General features: G+C 37.3%; 1 protein-coding gene across 4 annotated transcripts in view; it reads left to right on the forward strand.

Annotated features, from left to right (window-relative positions):
* The window catches only part of GRM5 (glutamate metabotropic receptor 5), a 531669-nt gene that overhangs the window by 201744 nt on the left and 303702 nt on the right, over positions 1 to 26223 (forward strand). For all 4 annotated transcript variants that reach the window (XM_036861062.1, XM_036861058.1, XM_036861060.1 and 1 more), the window contains exon 3: positions 5439 to 5688. In XM_036861062.1, the coding sequence (XP_036716957.1) occupies positions 5439 to 5688 (250 nt within the window). The remainder of the gene's footprint in view (positions 1 to 5438; positions 5689 to 26223) is intronic.

The raw sequence follows: 26223 nt of genomic DNA on the forward strand, positions 1-26223 counted from the left end.
TTCAGTATGATTTTATTAATTTAATTTTTATTCTTACAATCAGTTTCTTCAACACACATATTTATAAATTTGAGCCATATCTCCAATAGATATTTTGCCAGAAAAATACCTCATTTACCAGATGTAGCCTATCTATGTTGCCATTCTTTATTATCTTTATCCAGAAGTATGTTTAAGCCACAGTAGCACAGTATTTACTGAAAGTGAATTGGTGCCACCTGAAATAGCAGTGGTCTATGGTTATGCATTGCATACTAAAGGATTGTTCCATGCCTGTGCCTTTAAACATAAAGTGCAAAGAATCTCTCTTAGGTTAGAAGAAAGATTTAAAGTTATTCTTTAGCAAGTCTTGTTTGCATTGTGTACTTTGTAGGCACAAATGGAGTCAGATGCTTCCAGATCCCAGCTGACATAATACAGGTCAAATAGTACTAGTGAAAGCAACTAGCTTTAAATAGCATTTGAGTTTAAAATATTAGAATCTCTTATTATCCAGGGGAACATTGAAGCCATTGGAAAAAACTCTAGATGTTCTGACTGTTTTGACTATTGTACAATTCTGTCTTTCAGATTTTAAGTGGAATAATATTACATAATCACTCAATAGAGTGATACATTCTAGACACAAATGTTGCAATTCTGATGACAGGTAGGATAATTAATTGCACAAATATTTTCATCTGGCAAATTCCCACTTGGTGCTGATTACTTTGTACCACTCATTCATTCACTTATTTTTTTACTCAACTTGTGTTAGTTATCTTCCAGGCCCCTTTGAGGAATTAAGAATTCACAAGAGAATAACATTTATGTCCCAAAGGTATACAGTCTTATAGGAGCAGACACAAGTAAAGACAATTTTCTATTGTAAGATCAAATGAGGAACGTAGGAAGGGACACATAGGTTGGGCAGACTTTGCAGAGGAATTCCTTGAGCTTGCTATTAAAGGAACAGTAAGTAGAACGTGATTTGACAGGAGGAAGGAAAATTAACTGGACTTTTTAATTTTAATTTAGATGTGACATCTTGTTGAAAACCATCTCAATTGTAAAGTCTTTCTGGCATACTAGAAATGACTAATATGATTTTAAGTAGAGCATCTGCTCTTAGAATAAATGTGAATTAAGCATTCTGCCATGGCTTCAGGATTGGTATCTTTCATGATATAAGAAAAAAAATAACCTTGATCCTATTTTACATTTTTATCCATTAGGCTCTCATTCTGTGGTTGAAATGGAAAAAAAAAATGCGTACAATGTAGCCAAATCTAACTGATGTGATAGAAACATAGAACCAAAACAAAGTGATATCTAAGCAATTGGTTGAGATAAAATTTGATTCTGATCAATTTTGCTCTATAATAATGCTATTTACAAAATTAGCTACCCCCAAGTTCTCAAGTTATTTTCATTATAGAGATTGTATTTTAATAATTGCATGTGAGTATATCTCACCAGAAATATACAACAATATCTAAAAGTTATAAATTAATATTTACTCTTACATTTGATTTAAGGAAATTATAGGAAAATTTTATCCTATCAGCATGCTGAATTTCTTTATTCAGTAATGTTCACTTGGCATTCCATTTAAAATTTTCCATATCTCTCTCCAATTTCAATAACTTTTTTAAAATTAATTAATTAATTAATTAATTAATTTGTTTATTTATTTATTTATTTATTTATTTATGGCTGTGTTGGGTCTTCGTTTCTGTGCGAGGGCTTTCTCCAGTTGCGGCAAGCGGGGGCCACTCTTCATCGCGGTGCGCGGGCCTCTCACTATCGCGGCCTCTCCTGTTGCGGAGCACAGGCTCCAGACGCGCAGGCTCAGTAATTGTGGCTCATGGGCCCAGTTGCTCCGCGGCATGTGGGATCCTCCCAGACCACGGCTCGAACCCGTGTCCCCTGCATTGGCAGGCGGACTCGCAACCACTGAGCCACCAGGGAAGCCCCTCAATAACTTTTAAGTCTGTTATTTAAAATATTTTCATCAAACTTGTACTTTAATATTTTTCAAAATCATGTCATGCAGAATGGCTTAAAGTAAGAAAGAGCACTTTACGTTCTTCTTTTCTGGTTTTCACCTTCATATTTCTAAGTAGTATGAATATATGCTTACTTTTTAATGCCTACTTTTTAATTTATGGAAAGTAGACATCTCTTAATTCACATATATTCTTATTTCTTCTCAATATAATTGTATTATTAGATTAATCTCATTTTTTTCAGACTCAAATAATTCTGTTAATCATCTCTCTTTTGTTTTCTGTATATCTTGACTTCCAAATAGTGAGTGGAGTATTTTAATATCCTTCCCTTTCTCATCAACTCTCCCTACTTCCACATCTCAACCTAAAATCTTCCTCTGTTGTAATTTTCATTGGAAAGATTGGTAACATATATTTTCTATTGCATAATAAGTTTTCTACCTTGCCTATATGTGGACTTACACAGTTGAAAATTAATAATTGACATTTGCATCATTACAGTTATAAATAGTGTGAGCTAAGAGTCAAGTCGGACTACGATTACATTTTCTTCTCATAATTCCAAGCCACAGACCCTCTGCTACTTAAAGAAGAATGTCTAATAGATTCCTTCTTACTTTTGCCAGATGCTTAGTTGAATCCACAGACTAGTTTCATATTTTACACCATATCTTCCTTTCTCTGTCACCTTTGTTTCCTTGTTGGAAAAATAAATCGTTGCTTCCTCACCTTTTTTCTCATTCTATACAGTGCTTGAAATCTATTTCATTTTCTTCAAGAAGCCTATGAAATTTTTACAGTTTCTCCTTTATTTTTAAATATACAATTCTAAAATGTAGTCATTATATCAACTACTGAAAATCTAAACACTTAAAGCTTCCCAATTTTTTTGGAATACATATTCCCATTTTTAATTCCCAACTTAGAATGGGTTTCTTTTATTAACTCAGAATTAGTATTCTGCAGAAATGTTTATGTTACACATATATTGCAACTGTTTCCTATTTCAATTTTAAAGGATAATTCTTGGGCTTTGCTCTAACAAAATCATATTTCCCCCACTAGTTTAAGCTTATTTTTTAGTCTAATGTTCAGTATTAATGCCATTTGCTCCATGATTTGTTTTAGTTGCTCCAAGAGAGGGCATCTTAACTTTGTCTAGAATATTCTTTATAACCCCAATATGTGCAATTAATTAGGTTCAGGCTATCTATAAGATATTTTACATACATAAAATATAATATACAAAATACTCATATATTAGGCAGTGTTATCTGTGATTTTCAGGTGATAAAGCTGAGATTTAGAACAACCCAAGCTAAATTAGAACTCAGATCTCTCTAATAACAAAGTTCTCTATTGCAAGCTGCTTCTATATATAACTTACTGTATAAGCAAAAAAAAAATGTTAAAACAAGGCTGTTGGGGAGGTGCTAAAGATTATAAATCTGTCAGGTATTTTTTGTTGTTTAACTATGAATGTATTGAGAATTTTCATTATTGCCATCACAATCACTATGCACCTAATATCAAATTATTTATCCAAATGCCCCAGCGTTAATTAAAGCATCAAGTGCAGGGTAGTCAATTGAAAAATAGAGTTGGCTAAAAGTAATCAGAAAATAATAGATTACTCAGGTTAGTGTAAGACTAATAATTTAGGCCCCTTTGCACATTTTTCAGGAAGAGCCCTTTAACCTTTGTTAATTGCAAAATAACTACGTCGCCTACCTGCCATCCTCATAGAGGTTTCTTGTTACTTTAATTCTGGAGAAGAAGGAAAGATGCAGCTGGGCCTACCAGTGTTTTTGGCTGGGACTCAAGCTGGCTTGCTCTGCTTTGCCCTTTACATTTTGTTCATGAGGATAAACCTACACGAAAACCCACCCTCAAAGTCTGAGGCTCTCATTTGCAACAAGGCACCCCTGCTAAGATGGAGCACACACAGGGCCAGGAGGGAGAGGATAGATTTTCAAACCAAGACTCTGCCATCTACTTGTTAAACGCGAACTTCAGTTTTATCATCTGCGAAGGGAAGATAATAGTACCTTTATCACAGAGTTGGCGTAAGGAGCGTGAGCTCAGATATATGAACTAACTTTCCAAACATCAAAATGTTGCATGAGTAGAGTTATTTATAAATTATCTCTATTATCGTCATACAGTGAAATGTATGCAATCGAATGACTTGTACTTCCTTATTCATTTGAGATTAACTCCTCCTGATGAAATGCCATTTCCTAGGTCTAGTTGATTGCTAGGCCGCTTACATCCCACAGCTTGGTTGTCTTGTAATAGTCTCCTGTATTTCTCAAATCAATCGCCCTTACCCACCTAGTCTTTTGAAAACTCAGAAAATGAACCCGTCATGATTTATAGGGCCTCAGAAGGCTCCCCAAATATCTAAACTTGAAGCATCATGACCTTTAAATAGGAAAGAGAAATGCAGATATAATTGGGCTTCTGAGTCTCGTAAAAGTCAGCCGTAGAAGAGTGGAGGGAGCAGATTCTGCACTCTTAGACAGATCTGTGAATGGAACGGAACTTTCCACCTACTGGGGTTATTAACTCTGGGCAACTGTAAACCTAACTGCCTCATCTGTTTTCTTATCTGTAGAAGGAGGTCATAATATATTTCTCAATATATTATTCTGAGAGTTAAATGAGGTCACATATATAATAATCTTGATACACTTCCTGGCGTATAAGTGATTGTCAATATTGATCCCCATGTTCCGTAATTTTAAAAGACCACCATCAGTCCTTAACCCCAAAACGTTGCAAAATACTTTGGAATTTTTCCCCCATATATCGGTAAATTTTCAATGGTTATATATAATAAAACTTTAAATGTTTTACATGAGCTAATATATTTATCTGTGACAAGACTAAAATCTCAATCAAGGATCTGGAATTTTCACTTGGGATAAAACCACAAACTCTCATGATTATTTATAAAATATATGGATAATATTCTATAAAATAAAATACTCTAAGATATTTGTACGTCTATACTATATAAAGTATATGTATTGCATCTGTGTGTAATGTCTTTAAACACAAAAATCTGAATCGGTGGGGTAAGAAGATCATATAATGAGAAACAGAAGGAAGTGAGACAGAATGAAAAGATAGCAGATAAATATTTTCCATCATCTCACATTAGAATATGAGCTTTTTTGAGTCAAAGGGGGAGCCGAATTGCTTGTATTTTTGTAATGTTCTGTCTTAGTGAAAAAGTTTTAAAAGATCAATGCATATATGTATCCTGTAGTTTCATTGTAAATTACCCAGATAAGCAAGTCAGTGAAAAAGCAAAACCTCACTCAGGTCATCAGGTTCCAAATCCAACACTACCAGGTGACCTTCACGCTCCCAGCACTTCTGCATTCCAACTCTACCCAATGAATCCAACATTCTCCCCTCTGCTTATGTGTTTCCACACAGGCAACTATGGAGAAAGTGGGATGGAAGCGTTCAAAGATATGTCAGCCAAGGAAGGGATTTGCATCGCTCACTCTTACAAAATCTATAGCAACGCGGGGGAGCAGAGCTTCGATAAACTGCTGAAGAAGCTCAGGGGTCACCTGCCCAAGGCCCGGGTGGTGGCCTGCTTCTGCGAGGGCATGACAGTGAGAGGTCTGCTGATGGCCATGAGGCGCCTGGGGCTGGCAGGAGAATTTCTGCTTCTGGGCAGGTAAGTGACGAGGAGAAAATTCACATGGAAGTAAAGGCAGGAATTTGGGAAAATCAAAGGGTGTCTTTTGGTGCCTAAAGACAGATGCTTTGGAAGCTTAATCTGTGTAGTGGAAGTAGGGCTTAAAAATCATAAAACACCAGAGCCTGAAAATAATCATGGAAAATAAGTAGATATGCCACGTGCTGATTACTGATAATAACAAGAATCAACATATGAAAATGATGAGTCCTTCAGTCCTCAGAAACTAATTGTAAGGAAATGAGAAGGATCTTTAAATTCTTGCATAATCCCCTTGGAGGTAAACACCTTTCAAACTTTATGCTGTTGCTTCTGAAATTGATTCTGAGAATGGCTATGCAAGCTTGTTTTATAAGATAGAATCTTAGAATTTGGGGCTGGAACGTGAGGAATTGCTTCTAGAACTAATTGTAAAAGCGTTCGTAATTTGGCTCATTATTTTATATTGCAAAAGTGTTATCACATTGCCTGGTCACTCACATTGTTACCAGACCAGTTTCTAAAAGATTAACTTCTGCAGGGACTGACTTCCATTATCTGGATAATGCACTTGATTGGCACAGCTCAGCTCATTTCCTCCTGATCCTGTTGAATCAGTGTATTAGTTGGGGTTCTACAAAGAAATAGAAACAATAATGTATGTCTATGGAGAGAGATACCCAGGAGAGTCGGTGTTACAGCTCTGGTCTGAAAGCTGGCAGGCTTGAGACCCAAGAAAAGCCAATGTTCCAGTTCAAGTCTGAAGGCCAGAAAAGACTAATATCCCAACACAAGCAAGTCATGAAGGAGTTCCCTCTTACTCAGCCTTTTTCAGGTCTTCAATTGATTGGACGAGACCCACCCAATTTAGGAAGAATAAACGTCATTACTCAGTCTACCCATACTAATGTTAATCTCATCCAGACACACCCTCATAGACAGAATAATGTTTGGCTAAATGTTTTGGCACCCTGTGGCCCAATCAAGATGTCACATAAAATTAACCATCACGGTCCAAGTCAACACCATAGTTTTAACAGGTGAATGCAGTTCACCATTTCATACCTTTAAAAAGTTATCATGTTATCACATATCTTTTCTCAATAGGTAGCCAACTTAAAGAACAGAGAAAACCTTCAGAACCCTTGCATCTTTCTCAGTATTACTGTCCAAAATAAAAAGCCAACTCACTTGTTATTAACTTTTGCTGGCTCATTATAGAAAACATGCTTCCTTTATTTTCGAAAATGTGTAACTGACCTTCTGTGATCAGACTCGGCTACATTTTATGACAGCCAGTTTATGTACCTAATTCTTTTCTGTCTGAGCTGATGGCAATAGATTGATGGGACTGTTTTATATGAGGCCAACCATCCTTCATAAAAATGATATTGAGATTCCTTTCTCATCGATGCCATACATTTTGTCTAAAATCACCCCTAGTTGGCAAGAGTGATGCATCAGTTCATTTCATGTAATCCAAGAACATTCTCACTGCCAATACTCTGAAAGTCCAAAGTGCAGTGTTACCAGTGGGATAAAAAGAACAAGAAAGAAAGACGCTGGCTTTAAACAGTCCTGTTTTTCCTTGGGGCTGGGGGATGGGGGATAAGGGATTCTGTAGCTCCTATCTGCTGCTTTGCCAACATTAATAAAACAAATCAGCAGCACTTGTTTTTCAGCCATATGTTTTGTCACAAACAAATGTTTTTTGATCACATGTACCCAAGAAAAATAGATTGGTATTTACTGTATTTGCCATTTTCCATCTACATTTTTTGCCAGCAGTATCACAAGGCCAAAATTCAATATTTTGTATATTTAAAATTTTATTCTGTATATGCTGTTTATAAGAAGTTCTTTTCAAATCATTTCATCCATGAAATAATAGATTTATAACCTTTAATTATATTTCCTAATTCTCTCATTTATTGGCCAATAATAATTCAACATTTGCTTGAGCACCAGTTCATCTTTGAGCAATGTTGTTAGAAAACTCCTCCTTTCTCTGAATTTTAAAAATGTCTCTCTGTAGTTTCCACATCTTGGATCATATTATTTTCTTTGCAGGTGACATGTGATACTCTTTACAATATTTGGAAACAACATTATGGTCCTTAGTCCCCTTCATCTTCTCATGAAATTCCCGCTTCTTCCATTCCTACTTCTTCATAGTGAAAAGGCACTGTGGGTATTAATAAAACCATTTATCAGGACCATTTATAGGATCATTTATCAACTGCTGTGTGCCAATTACTGCACTAACCACTTTACATGCATTGTTTCATTTAATTATTCATTTGACAAATATAGAGTGGCTAGTTTCTGTTAAGATGCTTGGAATACATCAGTGAACAAAATAGACAGTAATCACTACCCTTATGGACCTTACAAATGATAAGTTAGATAGAAGGAAATAAGTGCTGTGAAAAAAATCTGAGAACAACTTGCATGATGAGTACTATTATCATCTCCATATTATAGACAAGGACTCTTAAGACTCAGTAAATGCTGAGAAATAATAATATGATATATAGACGTATGCCATGAAGGCAAAATTTAAAATGTCTATGTAAGTCTAGAGATGGAGCAGTTAGCACTATGTTCTGCTGCTTCTTAGTAAGTTTAAAATATTCCTGTTCGTAAAAGTGGAGGTCTAGGACACTGAGCAGAAAAGCAGAACTTAATAGTTGTAATAGAATTTAGAACATCTATTCACTCTCATTTTACAAGTGAGGAAACTGATACCACAAACATTTGAATGACATGGTCAAGGTCACACAAAAGCCCAATTACCATGACTCAGAATCTTGTGCTTTTCTCTACTAACCTGTCTCCTATAGAATAGAAACAGGGGAGAAGTTATAATCTGACAGCAAATCCCTGGTTCTTCGTAGATCCTCGGTGGAGAAAAAGAAAACTATCCTAGATAACTCCAATTGAAGTTAGCATTTTTATATTAATGTTCCCTCCTAAAAACTCTTATTCAACTCACCCTATACTCCTCCTAGAGCTTTAAGAAAATTTTGTTTGCATATACTCCCCCAATCTCTCTTTATGTTCCTTCCTTCCCCTACCCCCAACACAAACTTGGGTGGGTAGTTCCTATAAACTGCAAGTCAAAGCTAAGAGAAAGACTCTATATTCAGAACTTCCTAGAGGTTTCCACATTTAACAGCTATAGTTACTTAAAAATCTATCCAGCTGCCTTGGGACAGGCATGTTTAATAGGTCATTCAACTAAAATGTTAGGAAGGTCTAAGAACTCTGCTGCCAAGGCAACCTCATCTATCAACATATCTCACCATCTGTGTTGCACATCTGTAGAATGTTAGAGTGACATAGACCTGGCCACTGGGTCTTCTTATTTAAACTCTGGTTAATCTGTTGTCTTACTGCCAATAAAAATGTCCTCTCCAGGTCCCGGAAATAGTCTTGCGAAACGCTTTAGCCCTGGCAGCAGGATGAGATCAATAATCTGAACGGTAATGACATTTCTAAAGGGGCTTATTTTTCTAGAATGGATACGGTGTTTTAGATCTTGACTTGGGAAAATATTATTTGAGATGTATTATTTACAAGTTGTAAGCCTAAATATTAATGTGGAAACAAGGACCAACTTTTAGCAAATTAACAATGTAAAGATTGTTTTATCTTATCTATGATTAACTAAAACTATTTAGCTATTTGAATTAAGATTCTGTCCTTCAATGTTATGTAGGTTACCAGGACGCAAGAAAAAATGTACTTAAATTTCAAAACTAATTGGGAATTATTACCAGTGTTTCTTTTCTTTATCCAGAGGTTACTTATTTCAAGCTACTTTTTTTTTTAGCTTTTAAAATGTTTTCTTAAATTGAAGTATAGTTGATTTAAAATGTTGTATTAATTTCTGCTGTAGAGCAAAGTTATTCAGTTATACACACACACACACACACACACACACACACACACACACACACACATATATATATATATATATATACTTTTTTCATATTCTTTTCCTTTATGGTTTAGTCTCAGGATATAGAATATAGTTCCCTGTGCTACAAAGTAAGACCTTGTTGTTTATCCATTCTACATATACTAGTTTGCATCTGCTAACCCCAAACTCCCATTCCATCCCTCTCCCACCCCCCCTTACCCTTGACAACCATGAATCTGTTCTCTATGTCTGTGAGTCTGTTTCTGTTTCGTAGATAAGTTGATTTGTGTCATATTTTAGATTCCACATGTAAGTGATATCATATGGTTTTTGTCTTTCTTTTTCTGACTTACTTTGCTTAGTATGATAATCTCTAGGTCCATCCATGTTGCTGCAAATGGCATTATTTCATTCTTTTTTATGGCTGAGTAATATTCCATTGTATTGATATATATGTACCACATCTTCTTGAACCATTCATCTGTTGATAGACATTGAGGTTGTTTCCATGTCTTGGCTATTGTGAATAGTACTGCTGTGAACATAGGGATGCATGTATCTTTTTGAATTATAGTTTTGTCTGGATATATGCCCAGGAGTGTGATTGCTGGATCATGTGGCAACTCTATTTTTAATTTTCTGAGGAACCTCCCTACAGTTTGCCACAGTTGCTGTACTATTTCACCCCTCTAGTTGGTCACAAAGCACCAAGCAGATCTCCCTGTGCTATGCAGCTGCTTCCCATTAGCTATCTGTTTTACATTTAGTAGTGTATATATGTCAATGCTACTCTCTCACTTCGTCCCAGCTTACCCTTACCCCTCCCTGTGTCCTAAAGTCTGTTCTCTATGTCTGTGTCTTTAGTCCTGTCCTGTCCCTAGGTTCATTAGAACCATTTTTTTTTTTAGATTCCATATATATATGTTAGCATATGGTATTTGTTTTTCTATTTCTGATTTACATCACTCTGTATGACACACTCTAGGTCCATCCACCTCACTACAAATAACTCAATTTCGTTTCTTTTTATGGCTGAGTAATATACCATTGTATATATGTGCCACATCTTCTTTATCCATACATCTGTCGATGGACATTTAGGTTGCTTCCATGTCCTGGCTATTGTAAATAGTGCTGCAGTGAACATTGTAGTACATGTCTCTTTTTGAATTATGGTTTTCTCAGGGTATATGCCCAGTAGTGGGATTGCTGGGTCATATGGTAGTTCTATTTTTAGTTTTTTAGAGAACCTCTATACTGTTCTCCATAGTGGCTGTATCAATTTACATTCCCACCAAGAGTGCAAGAGGGTTCCCTTTTCTCCACACCCTCTCCAGCATTTACTATTAGTAGATTTTTTGATGATGGCCATACTGACAGGTGTGAGGTGATACCTCACTGTGGTTTTGATTTGCATTTCTCTAATGATTAGTGATGTTGAGCATCCTTTCATGTGTTTTTTGGCAATCTGTATGTCTTCTTTGGAGAAATGTCTGTTTAGGTCTTCCGCCCATTTTTGGATTGGGTTGTTTGTTTTTTTTGATATTGAGCTGCATGAGCTGCTTGTATATTTTGGAGATTAATCTTTTGTCAGTTGTTCCATTTGCCAATATTTTCTCCCATTCTGAGGGTTGTCTTTTCGTCTTGTTTATGGTTTATGTGGCTGTGGAAAAGCTTTTAAGTTTCATTAGGTCCCATTTGTTAATTTTTGGGTTTTTTTCCATTTCTCTGGAGGTGGGTCAAAAAGGATCTTGCTGTGATTTATGTCATAGAGTGTTCTGCCTTTGTTTTCCTCTAAGAGTTTTATAGTGTCTGGCCTTACATTTAGGTCTTTAATCCATTTTGAGTTTATTTTTGTGTATGCTGTTAGGAAGTGTTCTATTTTCATTTTTTTACATGTAGCTGTCCAGTTTTCCCAGCACCACTTATTGAAGAGGCTGTCTTTTCCCATTGTATATTCTTGCCTGTTTTGTCAATGATAAGGTAACCATATGTGCATGGATTTATCTCTGGGCTTTTGATCCTGTTCCATTGATCTATATTTCTGTTTTTGTGCCAGTACCATACTGTCTTCATTCCTGTAGCTTTGTAGTATAGTCTGACATCAGGGACCTGATTCCTCCAGCTCCGTTTTATTTTCTCAAGATTGCTTTGGCTATTTGGGGTCTTTTGTGTTTCCATACAGATTGTGAAAATTTTTGTTCTAGTTCTGTGAAAAATGCCAGTGGTAGTTTGATAGGGATTGCACTGAATCTATGGATTGCTTTGGGTAGTATAGTCATTTTCACAATGTTGATTCTTCCAATCCAAGAACATGGTATATCTCTCCATGTGTTGGTATCATCTTTAATTTCTTTCATCAGTGTCCTATAGTTTTCTGCATACAGGTCTTTTGTCTCCTTAGGTAGGTTTATTCCTGGGTATTTTATTCCTTTTGTTGCAATGGTAAATGGGAGTGTTTCCTTAATTTGTCTTTCAGATTTTTCATCGTTAGTGTATAGGAATGCAAGAGATTTCTGTGCATTAATTTTGTATCCTGCTACTTTACCAAATTCATTGATTAGCTCTAGGAGTTTTCTGGTAGCATCTTTAGGATTCTCTATGTATAGTATCCTGTCAACTGCAAACAGTGACAGTTTTACTGCTTCTTTTCCGATTTGGATTCCTTTTATTTATCTTTCTTCTCTGATGGTCGTGGCTAAAACTTCCAAAACTATGTTGAATAATAGTGGTGAGAGTGGGCAACCTTGTCTTGTTTCTGATCTTAGAGGAAATGGTTTCAGTTTTTCACCATTGAGAATGATGTTGGCTATGGGTTTATCATATATGGCCTTTATTATGTTGAGGTAGGTTCCCTCTCTGCCTACTTTCTGGAGACTTTTTATTATAAATGGGTGTTGAATTTTCTCGAAAGCTTTTTCTACATCATTGAGATTATCATATGGTTTTTATCCTTCAATTTGTTAATAAGGTGTATCACATTGATTGATTTGCATATATTGAAGAATCCTTGCATTCCTGGGATGAAACCCACTTGATCATGGTGTATGATCCTTTTAATGTGCTCTTGGATTCTGTTTGCTAGTGTTTTGTTGAGGAGTTTTACATCTATGTTCATCAGTGATATTGGCCCATAGTTTTCTATTTTTGTAACATCTTTGTCTGGTTTTGGTATCAGGGTGACGGTGGCTTTGTAGAATGAGCTTGGGAGTGTATCTCTGTCTGCTACATTTGGAAGAGTTTGAGAAGGATAGGTATTAGTCTTCTCTAAATGTTTGATAGAATTTGCCTATGAAGTCATCTGGCCCTGGGCTTTTGTTTGTTGCAAGATATTTAATCACAGTTTCAATTTCAGTGCTTGTGATTGGTCTGCTCATATTTTCTGTTTCTTCCTGGTTCAGTCTTGGCAGGTTGTACTTTTCCAAGAATTTGTCCATTTCTTCCAGATTGTCCATTTTATTGGCATATAGTTGCTTGTAGTAGTCTCTCATGATCCTTTATATTTCTGCGGTGTCAGTTGTTACTTCTACTTTTTCACTTGTAATTCTGTTGATTTGAGTCTTCTCCCTTTTTTTCTTGATGAGTCTGGCTAATGGTTTATCAGTTTTGTTTATCTTCTCAAAGAACCAGTTTATAGTTTTATTGATCTTTGCTATCATTTCCTTCATTTCTTTTTTATTTATTTCTGATCTGATCTTTATGATTTCTTTCCTTCTGCTAACTTTGGGGTTTTTTGTTCTTCTTTCTCTAATTGCTTTAGGTGCAAGGTTCGGTTGTTTATTTGAGATGTTTCCTGTTTCTTAAGGTAGGATTGTATTGCTATAAACTTCCCTCTTAGAACTGCTTTTGCTGTATCCCATAGGTTTTGGGTCGTCGTGTTTTCATTGTCATTTGTTTCTAGGTAGTTTTTGATTTCCTCTTTGATTTCTTCAGTGATCTCTTGGTTACTTAGTAGTGTATTGTGTAGCGTCCACGTGTTTGTATATTTTACAGTTTTTTTCCTATAATTGATATCTAGTTTCATAGCATTGTGGTCGGAAAAGATACTTGATATGATTTCAATTTTCTTAAATTTACCAAGGCTTGTTTTGTGACTTAAGATATGACCTATCCTGCAGAATGTTCCATGAACACTTGAGAAGAAGGTGTATTCTGTTGTTTTTGGATAGAATGTCCTATAAATATCATTTAAGTGCATCTGGTCTAATGTGTCATTTAAAGCTTGTGTTTCCTTATTTATTTTCATTTTCGATGACCTGTCCATTGGTGAAAGGGGGGTGTTAAAGTCCCCTACTATTATTGTGTTACTGTTGATTTCCCCTTTTTTGGCTGTTAGCATTTGCCTTATGTATTGAGGTGCTCCTATGTTGGGTGCATAGATATTTACAACTGTTATATCTTCTTGTTGGATTGATCCCTTGATCATTACGTAGTGTCCTTCTTTGTCTCTTATAATAGTCTTTATTTTAAAGTCTATTTTGTCTGATATGAGTATTGCTCCTCCAGCTTTCTTTTGATTTCCATTTACATGGAATATCTTTTTCCATCCCCTCACTTTCAGTCTGTATGTGTCCCTAGGTCTGAAGTGGGTCTCTTGTAGACAGCATATATAGGGGTCTTGTTTTTGTATGCATTCAGCCAGTCTGTGTCTTTTGGTTGGTGCATTTAATCCATTTACATTTAAGGTAATTATTGATATGTATGTTCCTATTACCATTTTCTTAATTGTTTTGGGTTTATTATTGTAGGTCTTTTCCTTCTCTTGTGTTTCCTGCCTAGAGAAGTTCCTTTAGCATTTGTTGTAAAGCTGGTTTGGTGGTACTGAATTCTCTTAACTTTTGCTGGTCTGTAAAGGTTTTAATTTCTCCATCAAATCTGAATGAGATCCATGCTGTGTAGAGTAATGGTGTTTGTAGGCTTTTCCCTTTCATCACTTTAAATATGTCCTGCCACTCCGTTCTGGCTTGTAGAGTTTCTGCTGAAAGATCAGCTGTTAACCTTATGGGCAATCCCTTGTATGTTATTTGTTGTTTTTCCCTTGCTGCTTTTAATATTTTTTCTTTATTTAATTTTTGATAGTTTGAGTAATATTGTCTTGGATTTATCCTGTATAGGACTCTCTGCACTTCCTGGATATGATTGACTATTGCCTTTCCCATATTAGGGAAGTTTTCAACTATAATCTCTTCAAATATTTTCTCCGACCCTTTCTTTTTCTCTTCTTCTTCTGGGACCCCTATAATTCAAATGCTGGTGCATGTAATGTTGTACCAGAAGTCTCTGAGACTGTCCTCAATTCTTTTCATTCTTTTTCCTTTATTCTGCTCTGCAGTAGTTATTTCCACTATTTTATCTTCCAGGTCACTTACCTGTTCTTCTGCCTCAGTTATTCTGCTATTGATTCCTTCTAGAGTATTTTTAATTTCAGTTTTTGTGTTGTTCATCACTGTTTGTTTGCTCTTTAGTTCTTCTAGGTCCTTTTTAAACGTTTCTTGTTTTTTCTCCATTCTTTTTCCAAGATTTTGGATCATCTTTATTATCATTACTCTTAATTCTTTTTCAGACAGACTGCCTATTTCCTCTTCATTTGTTTGGTTTGGTGGGCTTTTACCTTGCTCTTTCATCTGCTGCATATTTCTCTGTCTTCTCATTTTGTTTAACTTACTGTTTTTGGGGTCTCCTTTTTGCAGGTTGCAGGTTCGTAGTTCCCTTTGTTTTTAGTCTGGTCCCAGAGGGTGAGGTTGATTCAGTGGCTTGTGTAGGCTTACTGGTGGAGGTGACTGGTGGCTGTGTCCTAGTTGGTGAGACTGGATCTTGTCCTTCTGGTGGGCAGGGCCGTGTCCAGTGGTGTGTTTTGGGGTGACTGTGAACTTAGTATGACTTTAGGCAGCCTCTTTGCTAATGGATATGGTTGTGTTCCTGTCTTGCTAGTTGTTTGGCATGGGGCATCCAGTATTGGAACTTCTGGCCGTTGGGTGGAGCTGGGTCTTAGTGTTGAGGCGGAGATCTCTGGGAGAGCTCTTGCTGATTGATATTACGTGGGGCTGAGAGGTCTCTGCTGGTGGTCCAAAGTCCTGGACTTGGCTCTCCCACCTCGGAGGCTCAAGCCTGACACGTGGCTGGAGCACCAAGAGCCTGCCAGCCAGCTGGCTCAGAAGCAAAGAAAGAAAAAAAGGAAAAAAAACAAAAACAAAAACAGATAGAACCCCAAACCAAATGGTAAAAGCAAATATAAACAGACAAAAGCACACAAAGAAACACACACACACACACACTCATAAAAAGTAAAGAAACAACAACAAGAAAACGAACAGTGAGAACCCTAGGACAAATGGTAAAAGCAAACCTAAACAGATAAAATCACACAAAGAAACATACACATACACACTCACAAAAAGAGAAAAAAGAAAAAAATATATATAAATAAAAATTTTTTAAATAAAATTTTTTAAAAAGGGACCAACCAAACCAATAAACAAATCCACCAATGATAACAAACACTAAAAACTAAACTAAGATAAAGAGAAAAACCAGAAACAAATAGATGCAGAAGGCAAACTGCAAGTCTACAGTTTCTCCCAAAGTCCACTGCCTCAATTTTGGGAATATTCATTGTCTATTCAGGTATTCCATAGATGCAGGGTTCATCAAGTTGATTGTGGGGATTTAATCTGCTGCTCCTGAGGCTGCATGGCGAAATTTCCCTTTCTCTTCTTTTCTTGCACAGTTCCTGGGGTTCAGCTTTGGTTTTGTCCCCGCCTCTGCATGTAGGCCGCCCTCAGGTATCTGTTCCCTGCCCAGACAGGAGGGGGTTAAAGCAGCGGCTGATTAGGTCTCTCTTGCTCACTCAGGCTGGGGAGAGGGAGGGGTACGGTAGTCATAATTGACATGTAGGCCGAGCCTGTGGTGGCAGAGGCCGGCGTGATGTTGCAACAGCCTGAGGCCACTGTGTGTTCTCCCGGGGAAGTTGTCCCTGGATCTCAGGACCCTGGCAATGGCAGGGTGCACAGGCTCCGGGGTGTGTGTGGGTAGTGACCTGCGCTTGCATGCAGGATTCTTGGTGGCAGCGGTGGCAGCGTTAGCGTTACATGCCCATCTCTGGGGTCCGAGCGGATAGCTGAGGCTCACACCCATCTCTGGAGCTCATTTAGGTGGTGCTCTGCCTTCTGTGGGTGCACAGAGCAGGAATCCCCTCTCCTCGCGCATCCAGAAACAATGGTCTCTTGCATCTTAGGCAGGTCCAGATTTTTTCCTGAACTCCCTCCTGGCTAGCTGTGGCGCACTAGCTCCCTTAAGGCTGTGTTCACGCTGCCAACCCCAGTCCTCACCCTGGGGTCTGACCTCCAAAGCCCGAGCCTCAGTTCCCAGCCCCCACCTGCCCTGGCGGGTGAGCAGACAAGTATCTCAGGTTGGTGAGTGCTGGTCAGCACTGATCCTCTGTGTGGGAATCTCTCTGCTTTGCCCTCTGCACCCCTGTTGCTGTGCTCTCCTCCATGGCTCTGAAGCTTCGCCTCTGCCCACCCCCTGTCCCTGCCAGCGAAGGGGCTCCCTAGAGTGTGGAAACTTTTCCTCCTTCACAGCTCCCTCCCAGAGGTGCAGGTCCTATCCCTATTCTTGTTTTGTTTGTTTGTTTTGGGTTTTTTTAAAAATTATTTATTTATTTTTGGCTGTGTTGGGTCTTCATTGCTGCGCTCGGGCTTTCTCTAGTTGCGGCGAGCGGGGGCTACTCTTCGTTGCAGTGTGTGTGGGCTTCTCATTGCAGCGGCTTCTCTTGCTGTGGAGCACGGGCTCTAGGCGTGCAGGCTTCAGTAGTTGTGGCACACGGACTCAGTAGTTGTGGCTCGCAGGCTCTAGAGTGCAGGCTCAGTAGTTGTGGCGCATGGGCTTAGTTGCTCCATGGCATGTGGGATCTTCCCGGACCAGGGCTCAAACCTGTGTCCTCTGGATTGGCAGGCGGATTCTTAACCACTGCGCCACCAGGGAAGCCCCCTGTCCCTATTCTTTTGTCTCTGTTTTTTCTTTTGCCCTACCCAGGTACGTGGGGATTTTCTTGCCTTTTGGGAAGTCTGAGGTCTTCTGCTAGCATTCAGTAGATGCTCTGTAGGAGTTGTTCCACATGTAGGTGTATTTTTGATGTATTTGTGGGGAGGAAGGTGATCTCCACATCTTACTCCTCCGCCATCTTGAAGGTCTCCCATTCAATGTAATTTAATTGTAATGTGAAAAAAAAGTTGTTTTTTGTAAGATATTTATAATTTATTTACAATTCCCCCCAGTCCAGATTCAGTGTACCAGTCAGGGGTCATTTTTATCAAAGGCAGTAATGCTGGGAAACAGTTGACATTCTACTTTTACCAAGTTGCCAGGAGTACAGTGCCGAACAGTTAGGCAGAAGTTAAATACTCATGCAGAAGGGTTAAAGGCGTTGGCTAACACTTTACCACAAAATGTATCACAGTTTATTCAGCCAGCCTCCATCTCTATGGACCTTTTGGTTGTTTCCAGTCTTTTATTACTATAAATTATGTTGTAATATATAACCACAGGCATGTGCTTTTTCATATTTATAGAGATGAATCATCATGGTAGATTCTTGGAAGTGGGATTGGCTAGATCAAAAGAGAAATGCAGATGTACTTTTGTTAGATAGTGTCAAATTCCCCACCATAAGGGTTGAACAATTTTGTTTTCCCTTCAGTAATATATGGAAAGTAGCTCTTTCCCTTCAGCTTTTCTGACAGGATATGTGTCAAGCTTTTCATTTATGAATCTGATATTTGAAAAATGGTATATCAGGGGAATACAATTTGTATTTTTTTTTATGCACAAGGTTATACCTTGTTTTCTGATGCTAAAGTCCAATTATATACTTCTTTTTAATGAACCATCTATATACATCTTTTGTCCATCTTTTATTAGGTTAAAAAAAAAAGTAATTTTCATTGAGTTCCCATTGTGTGTTAGAGGACAAGGAGAGTGGGAAGGAGAGGAGGGGAGCAGGAGAGGAAAGGAGATGATGAGAGGAAAAGGGGGGGGGAATTTAATGTTTTAAGTAATATTGGATGTGTCAAGTTTTAGATGCCTTTAAGTTTGCTAATAATATCCCCATTTTATAGGGGAGAAAATTGAGACTCAAAGTGGTTAAATGACTGGAAAAGATCACACTAGTTTCTTATCCTAGTGACCATTCTAAGTATCACAAAGAGAGAAGTCTTTTCACAACGTCAATGTTTGTACGTTTATGATAACGTCAATTTAATTTTGATTCAGTTTTGTTTTTGTTGTTTTAGGTTATCCTTTGAAAATTAAATAAACCTAGTAAAATGCCTTAAAATTTGTTGGAAGTTTTGTGATAAATTTGTAATGTAAATAAAGCCAGCCAAACTATGTCCCACTTTGCCTGGAGTTGTTTTACTCCTTATCTTCATTTGAGTTGGGAAGACCAGACTAATTGCATAATGTTCAGTCTATAAACAGCCTGTTCGTTGTTTAGATGCATCTGCCTCAGACCGTATGCAAAACCCTCTAAACCATATGGGTTGAGCACAGAGAATAAGGAAAGCATTTGTGAAGAAATTTGGAGAGGAACCTAGGAGACAGTATTTTCAGCCTTGTAGTATTTTGATATTTATTTCATCATTGGAGAAAGCTTTTTTGTGGGTATGAGAATATAACAGGTGTGATTTTCCAAAAGATAATCCTGGGATATGGCTTATGGATTAGAAGAGGTGAGATGGATATAGGGGAACCAGTGTCCCTAACAAAAATTATACTGTGATAGACTAAGGCAGTGTGGATGATGAAATGGAGGGCAGACCATGATCTACTTACTAATTAAAATACGATTATTACCTTGTTTGTGATGATGGTATCGGGGTATATATGTATGTCCAAACTCATCAAAATGTATTCACTAAATATGTGCAACTTTTTGTACATTATGTACAACTCAACAAAGTTGAAAAAAATCTGTAGGAGCTGCTGATGTGTTTATATTAAGGAGTGTAGGGAAGATATCAAGGGTGATTATCTAGATTCTTACATTGTATAACAAAATAGATGATGGTACCTTTATTGAGATGAAGACAATTGGACAAGAACTAGGTATGAGGTAGAGAGCAGATCATGAGTTTGGTTTTAAGTAAGTTGACCTAAGGTGCATTTCGAACATAAAAATAGCCAAGAAAGCAGGAAAAGATGTAAGTCTGGAGCTCAAAAGAGATATATAGGCTGTAAATAAAAATGAGCAAATCATCTGAATAATTTAGCTTTATTAATGGAAGACATGGCTGTGTAGAATTAAAAGAGGAAGCCTAAGAACTTAGCTTTGAGGGACCTCAAAATTGAATGATTGGAAAAAAGATGAACTTGGCAAAGGAGGTAGAGAAAAAGCAAATTCAGAGATCGGGGAGGAAAACCCAGAGAGTGCTGTGACCAATGGAAGAGCATGTATAAAGAAGAGACCACCATCCAGTGGTTAGGACTCAGCGCTTTCACTGCTGTGGCCCCAGGTTCAGTCCCTGGTCTGGGAACTAAGATTCCACAAGCCATGCAGTGAAAGGAAGGAAGGGAGAGAGGGAGGGAGGAAGGAAGAGAGGAAGAAAGGAAGGAATAAGAGACTACGGTGTCAAATGATTCTAGGAAATCAAGTGCAAATAATTTTGAGAGGGCCTTTTGGATTTATTGCAGTGGAAGTAATTGATGATTTAGCAAGAGTTGGCTGAATGGAGAAATAAAAACAGAGTCAGAATGAAGTGGCTAAGGAGTAGAAAGTAAGAAAATGAACCCAGGGCATATAATCCCTTTGGGGATTATATTATCACTGCTTTGGGAAGTGAAACTAATAAGGAAAGAAGAATGATAAAACTCTATATTGAGAGAAAATGAGGTACAGAGAGGTTTTTAACATAATATTTTAATCATTTTCCAAAAATGTAATTTATGATCATGAAAAATAATTTAAACCGTGAACAAAGCTATACAGTAAAAAGCACTTATTTCCACATCTATATCAACACAGGGTACTATTAAATTTTTTGGTGTTTGCTAATGTTATAGGTGAAAATTGGCATCGTAATGTTTAATTTGTAGTTCTTTAATTATGAGTGAGATTGTACATCTTTCATATTTCAATCAATAAGTGATATATATTTATATTTTCTGCAAGCTATCTAATCATGCACTTAGTCGATTTGTTTCTGTATATTTTTCCCTACTGATCTATACAGAAGTGCTTTTATAAATTAAGGAAAGTAGATAATTGACATTTGTAGCAAATATTTTATCTCTTGTCATTTAATTTTACTTTATTTATTGCATTTTGGACAACGCCAAACTTAATTTTTTAGCTATTTTCTTCACATTTTTCTTTTATGATTCTTGGGATTTGTATATTGCATACAGAGGCCAGTCACAGAGGTTTTTGTTTAATTGGTTGTTTAATTTTAGGATCCAGGTAGAATAGGAGCATTTAATAAATGAAGGGGGGGAAACAATTTATAATATAAGTCCCTAAAAATGTGAAAATGAGTGACATTTAAAGCATAGGTGGAAGGAGCAAGTTGAGAAGGTCAAACTCCAGAATTGGAACAGAAATAAAAAATTGTGTCGGGGCAAAGGTAGGGTTTAAAATTTTGAAAATAGGAAATACATTTAGTAACTCCCCTTTCTTTGTAAATTTGGAGGCAAGAAGGGAGTGTGTGTGTACATGTGGGTGTTGCTGAGGGTGGTACCAGTGGTCTTAAAAGTTATCAGTAGAGATTAGAGAACCAGGAAAACTATACTGTTAATAAGTGGTTTTATATATCATCTTTATTTTATATTACTCCATCTGTTATAAACAATGGGGAGAGGAAGAAGATTTGGCTATAATGTAATAAAGAAATGTTCTTGAAATAATAGCAAATTTAACGTTTGTACACGTACTGTCACATCAAGTATTGTAATGAATTCTGTCTGTTAGGGTTTTAAAGTTTGATTAAAACAACAGCCTTGATTCCAAATTAAAAACCAACAGGGAAAAAAAAAAAAAAACCCAACAGGAATGAGTCATGGAGATGAGTGTATTTTAGCTAATTAGAGACCAAGTCTTAGGTCTGTGACCAAATGGACCTCCTAACACTGCCCTGAAACCTCAGAGTCACAGGCAGGGCTGGACAGTGCAGAACTTTCCTGCTTTAGAAGATGGCCTTAAGAATGACAATAGGAAAACTCTTAGGTTCAGAGCGACAGATGGCTTCAAAAAAGAAGAGGCTGAGTCCCACACGCTCAACTCTTTCTCCAGTCTCCCCAGACAGATGTCAGTCATTCCCCTGAGCCGAAGAGAGGGCGATGGAGGAGAAAAGCTGTGTGTTTTCCTTCCATGCTTTTTTTTCTCCTGGAGAGTGGGAAAGCCCTCTGAAGTACTCCTTTCTGAAATGTGAAGAGTGAGATATATTCTTCTGAAGCAGATACATAATATTAACTTCAGTTTTAGATGAAGACTCTGACTCTCAGAGACATCACTTGTCTCATCAATGTCACCATCTGAAGTTTAAATGAAACCAGTTGCTTTGTAAGGTGCTATGGATCTGACAACGGGAAATGCCCAGAAGGAGAACAGAAGGTCTTGATATTATTGGACAGAGAAGGATTCCTGTGTGAGAGATGAAACTAACTGATGTCTTCAAAGGCTCTTCCAGTACTTGGGCTTGTGCTTTAGAGGCATCTGCAGCTCGAAGGGGTCTGGTAGATTTAAGGCCGATTGCACTTATAAAATTTTGTTTAGATGAATTTTTTAAATTATTGGATGGTAATAATAGCTCTTTATGGAGTGCTCTTTGTGTCGCAAGCACTGTTCTAAGTGGTTGGGTTTCATGTATTTATTTATTGACTTTTCGTAACGATCCAATTTGAAAGCTATTGTTATTAACATCATTTTATTGCTGAAGTAACTGAGGCACAGGGAGACAATGAATTTTCTCAAGATCACACAGGCAGGATGTGGCAGAGAGGGCATTGGACGATTGTCTGTATCCTTAATCACTGTGGTAAACTATCTGGATCTTTTATAATCTTCAATCTCAGTATAAATTTGATCTGTATGGTATAAAATATTTTGTTTTTCTCCATCTTTATTAAAGAAATAATAGTAATTAAAGGTGATTCTGAAAGAAAGATTTCTTTTTTTAAGTAAGATAAATAAAGCCTGGAGCAATCTAACCTTCTGTAAACTGGAAAACTTCAGTGATTAGATGGACTATTCAACCTGCATTACTATTTTTCCATGCACAACTTATTAGGAAAACACTCTGGTAAAATTTAGCTTTCAGGAAAGAGAAAAGTTTAAAGTTGTTTGTAAGAATGATCAAACATCTATGAAGAAACAAAGGCAAACATAAAATGTTATTCTGTGGTGAAACCGGGTGAAATTCATTTGTTCTTCCACTGTTTTCCAGAAGACTAATCTGCTTTGGTAGAGTGTCTTGTGTACATGTTTCTTTTAGTTGGAGGACACTGATATATCATTCTAAAGCAGTGGCTGGCAAACTAAGGCCCATGGGTCAAATCATATTTTTGTAAATAAAGTTTTATTGCAAAACTGCCACACTCATTTACACAATGTCTTTGGCTGTTTTGGGGCTACAATAGTACAGTTGAGTAATTGTAACAGAGACTGTATGTGTCATAAAGCCTAAAATATTTACTGTCTGGCCCTTTGCAAAAAACGTTTATTGACCCTTGATCTAGAGGTTTTTTTTTTCATCTGTGAATCTGGCTCTCCTTACTTACACAACTCATCAGGACTTAGGCTTTGAATATTTATTCAGCAGTACTCATGATGTGCACATAATTTCCACTTTCTTTTCAATTCTTCTTGAGGTTTAAAGGCGCCTACTGGGACTTCCCTGGCGGTCCAGTGGTTAAGACTCTGCACTTCCACCGCAGGGGTCAGGGGTTCGATCCCTGGTCGGGGAACGAAGACCCCACAGGCCGCGCGGCGCGGCCATAAATAAATAAATAAAATTTTAAAATTAAAAAAAAATAAAGGCACCTGCTGGGTCATGGGATCAGATAATTCTAGGAGTATTGGTCGAGTCAGGGGTACAGGTCTGAGTTCTGTGTTTAACAGTGGAGAGGAGACCTCGAACAAAGGAGCTTTTTTTGATTGAGCATCCTGAAACATAATGTCCAAAGCAATTGGAACATACACTGCACTGGAAATACCTCCTTTGAATACCTATTCAATCCTGAGTGATTTAATTTTATCTAAAATAAAAGAATGTGCTAAATTTAATAAGGAATGTACTATTTAGGTATAAATGTTAGTCTTTGTAATAAAGTTATTCTTAGTCCTCTCATTTGCTGACATGGAGTGATTGATGACATGGATTAAAAATTCATCCTTCTACCTCTATCCATCTTCCCCATTTTCCCAAGAGTTATTTTTCTCAGAAACAAATTTAATTCTGTAATCCTCCTGCATAATCATCTTAGTTGACTCCCCTTTTCTTTCATATTCAAATCCCTAATTTGGCATCCATGGCCCTTTAAAATATGGCCCAATCTGCCAGTTATTACCCATTGTACTCGGAGATGATATTAAAATATTTAACAGTTAGTAAGACATGGGTCCAATTAGAACAGGTGAAAATCATGAGCAGTGGGTAAATCCATGCTGATGCATGTCACCTAAGTATCAAAACTGATACAGATCTATATATCCTTCCCACCACTACCAAATCTTCACCTCCCCTACATCAAAAGTCTTATAATTCCCCAAACATACCAGGCTGACAGTATCACCTACACTGTCTTCTCCCTGGAATGACCCCCTTGTCTTTTACCAGTGAAACTCAAGTTTATCATGTAAGACATTCCCCAGCAGTTTTGAAGACTTCCTGAATTCTACTGGGACTTCCACTGACCCCTGAAAATCCCTGTGACTTTTCATTTCTAGTTTTCTGTTTTCCTCCTCCTCTTCTCCACTGGCATGTGAGATCCTTGAAGTGTGAGCAAAGGTTTATTGATCTTTGTTCTTCTAGTACCTAATATATTATATATATTTGAGAATGGCTGTGGCTGCAAAGGACAACCATGTGTAGCAGTTATGTAGAGGTAGGAAAAGGTTCTCTCCAACTCCAGTCAGCCTAAGTAAAAGGCAGGTTTCTTGGGTTCTAACAGAGTAGGAAGGCAGAATGAACACATGCCGCTCTGCAAGGAAGCCAACTGAAAGTGCATAGTAGAGGGCAGAGGTAAATCCCTGGACGCACTTCCTATGATTTTATGAAAGAGTTCCGTTTCAGAGGTTTTAGTACTAGAGTGGTGAGCTTCTGGCCTTCACAAAACACATCAGCGAAAAATGAGGGACTTTCCAAGAGTCTAAAACACCAATAACCAATCAATCACTTGCAGTGGGAAAAGTCAAATTACTAGTAAAATGGTGAGACAAGGAATACCATGAACATGTTTGAACACATGTCTGTGCTGTTTCAAAGGAAGGCTTCCAAGGTTTGAGTTCCATTCAAAGGGAAACAAAGTTTTAGTTCCTTCAGTACTGTGAACTTGGTTTAGCCTTGCCAACTAAGCAGGTGAATGTTGATTAGAAATGGTTCAATTCTGTGTTCAGAACATTTTAAAACTTTATTGTCTTCTACTGTCTTTCAAGACATAAATGCAAATCTTTATTTTTCAAGATGATTTATAGAGATTCTCTCAGTTTAACATTCTTAGGCCGCTAAATCTGTTTTCTTATCTGTTTTTTTTTTAAATTTATTTTAACAGACAGTTTTTAAAGCAGTTTTAGGTTCATAGCAAAATTGAGAGGAAGAGATTTTCCATATTCTCTCTGCCCACATACATTGGTGGGGGGCATCATTATCAACATCCCCACCCAAGTGGTACATTTGCTACAGTTGATGAACCTACATTGATACATCATTATCATCCAGAGTCCATAGTTTACAATAGGGCTCACTGTTTGTGTTGTACATGCTATGGGTGTGGACAAATGTATAGTAACATGTATCAACCATTATAGTGTCGTACAGAGTATTTTCATTGCCCTGAAAATCCTATGTGCTCTGCCTGTTCATCCCCATCTCCCCACTAACCCCTAGCGACCAATGATATTTTTACTGTCTCCATAGTTTTACCTTTTCCAGAATGTCATATGGTTAGAATCATACAGTAGGCAGCCTTTTCAGATTGTCTTCTTACACTTAGTAGTATGCATTTGTTTCCTCATGTCTTTTTGCAGCTTGATAGGTCGTTTCTTTTTAGTGCTGAATAATACTCCATTGTCTGGATGTACTACCATTTATTTATCCATTCACCTACTAAAGGACATCTTGCTTGCCTCCAGGTTTCAACAATTATGAATAAAGCTGCTATAAACGTCCATGTGCATAAGTTTTCAGTTCATTTGAGTAAATACCAGGGAGCATGATTGCTGGATTGTATGGTAAGAGTACGTTTAGTTTTGTAAGAAACTACCAGACTGTCTTCCAAAGTGGCTGTACGTTTTGTATTCCTATCAGGAAAAAGTGAGAGTTTCTGTTGCTCCACAGTCTTGCATTGGGTCTTGTCAGTTTCTGGATTTTGTATTTGTTTATTTTCATATGTTTTTACAG

This window comes from Balaenoptera musculus, chromosome 8 (assembly GCF_009873245.2).
Source record: "Balaenoptera musculus isolate JJ_BM4_2016_0621 chromosome 8, mBalMus1.pri.v3, whole genome shotgun sequence".
In the NCBI taxonomy this organism is placed as follows: Eukaryota; Metazoa; Chordata; class Mammalia; order Artiodactyla; family Balaenopteridae; genus Balaenoptera; species Balaenoptera musculus.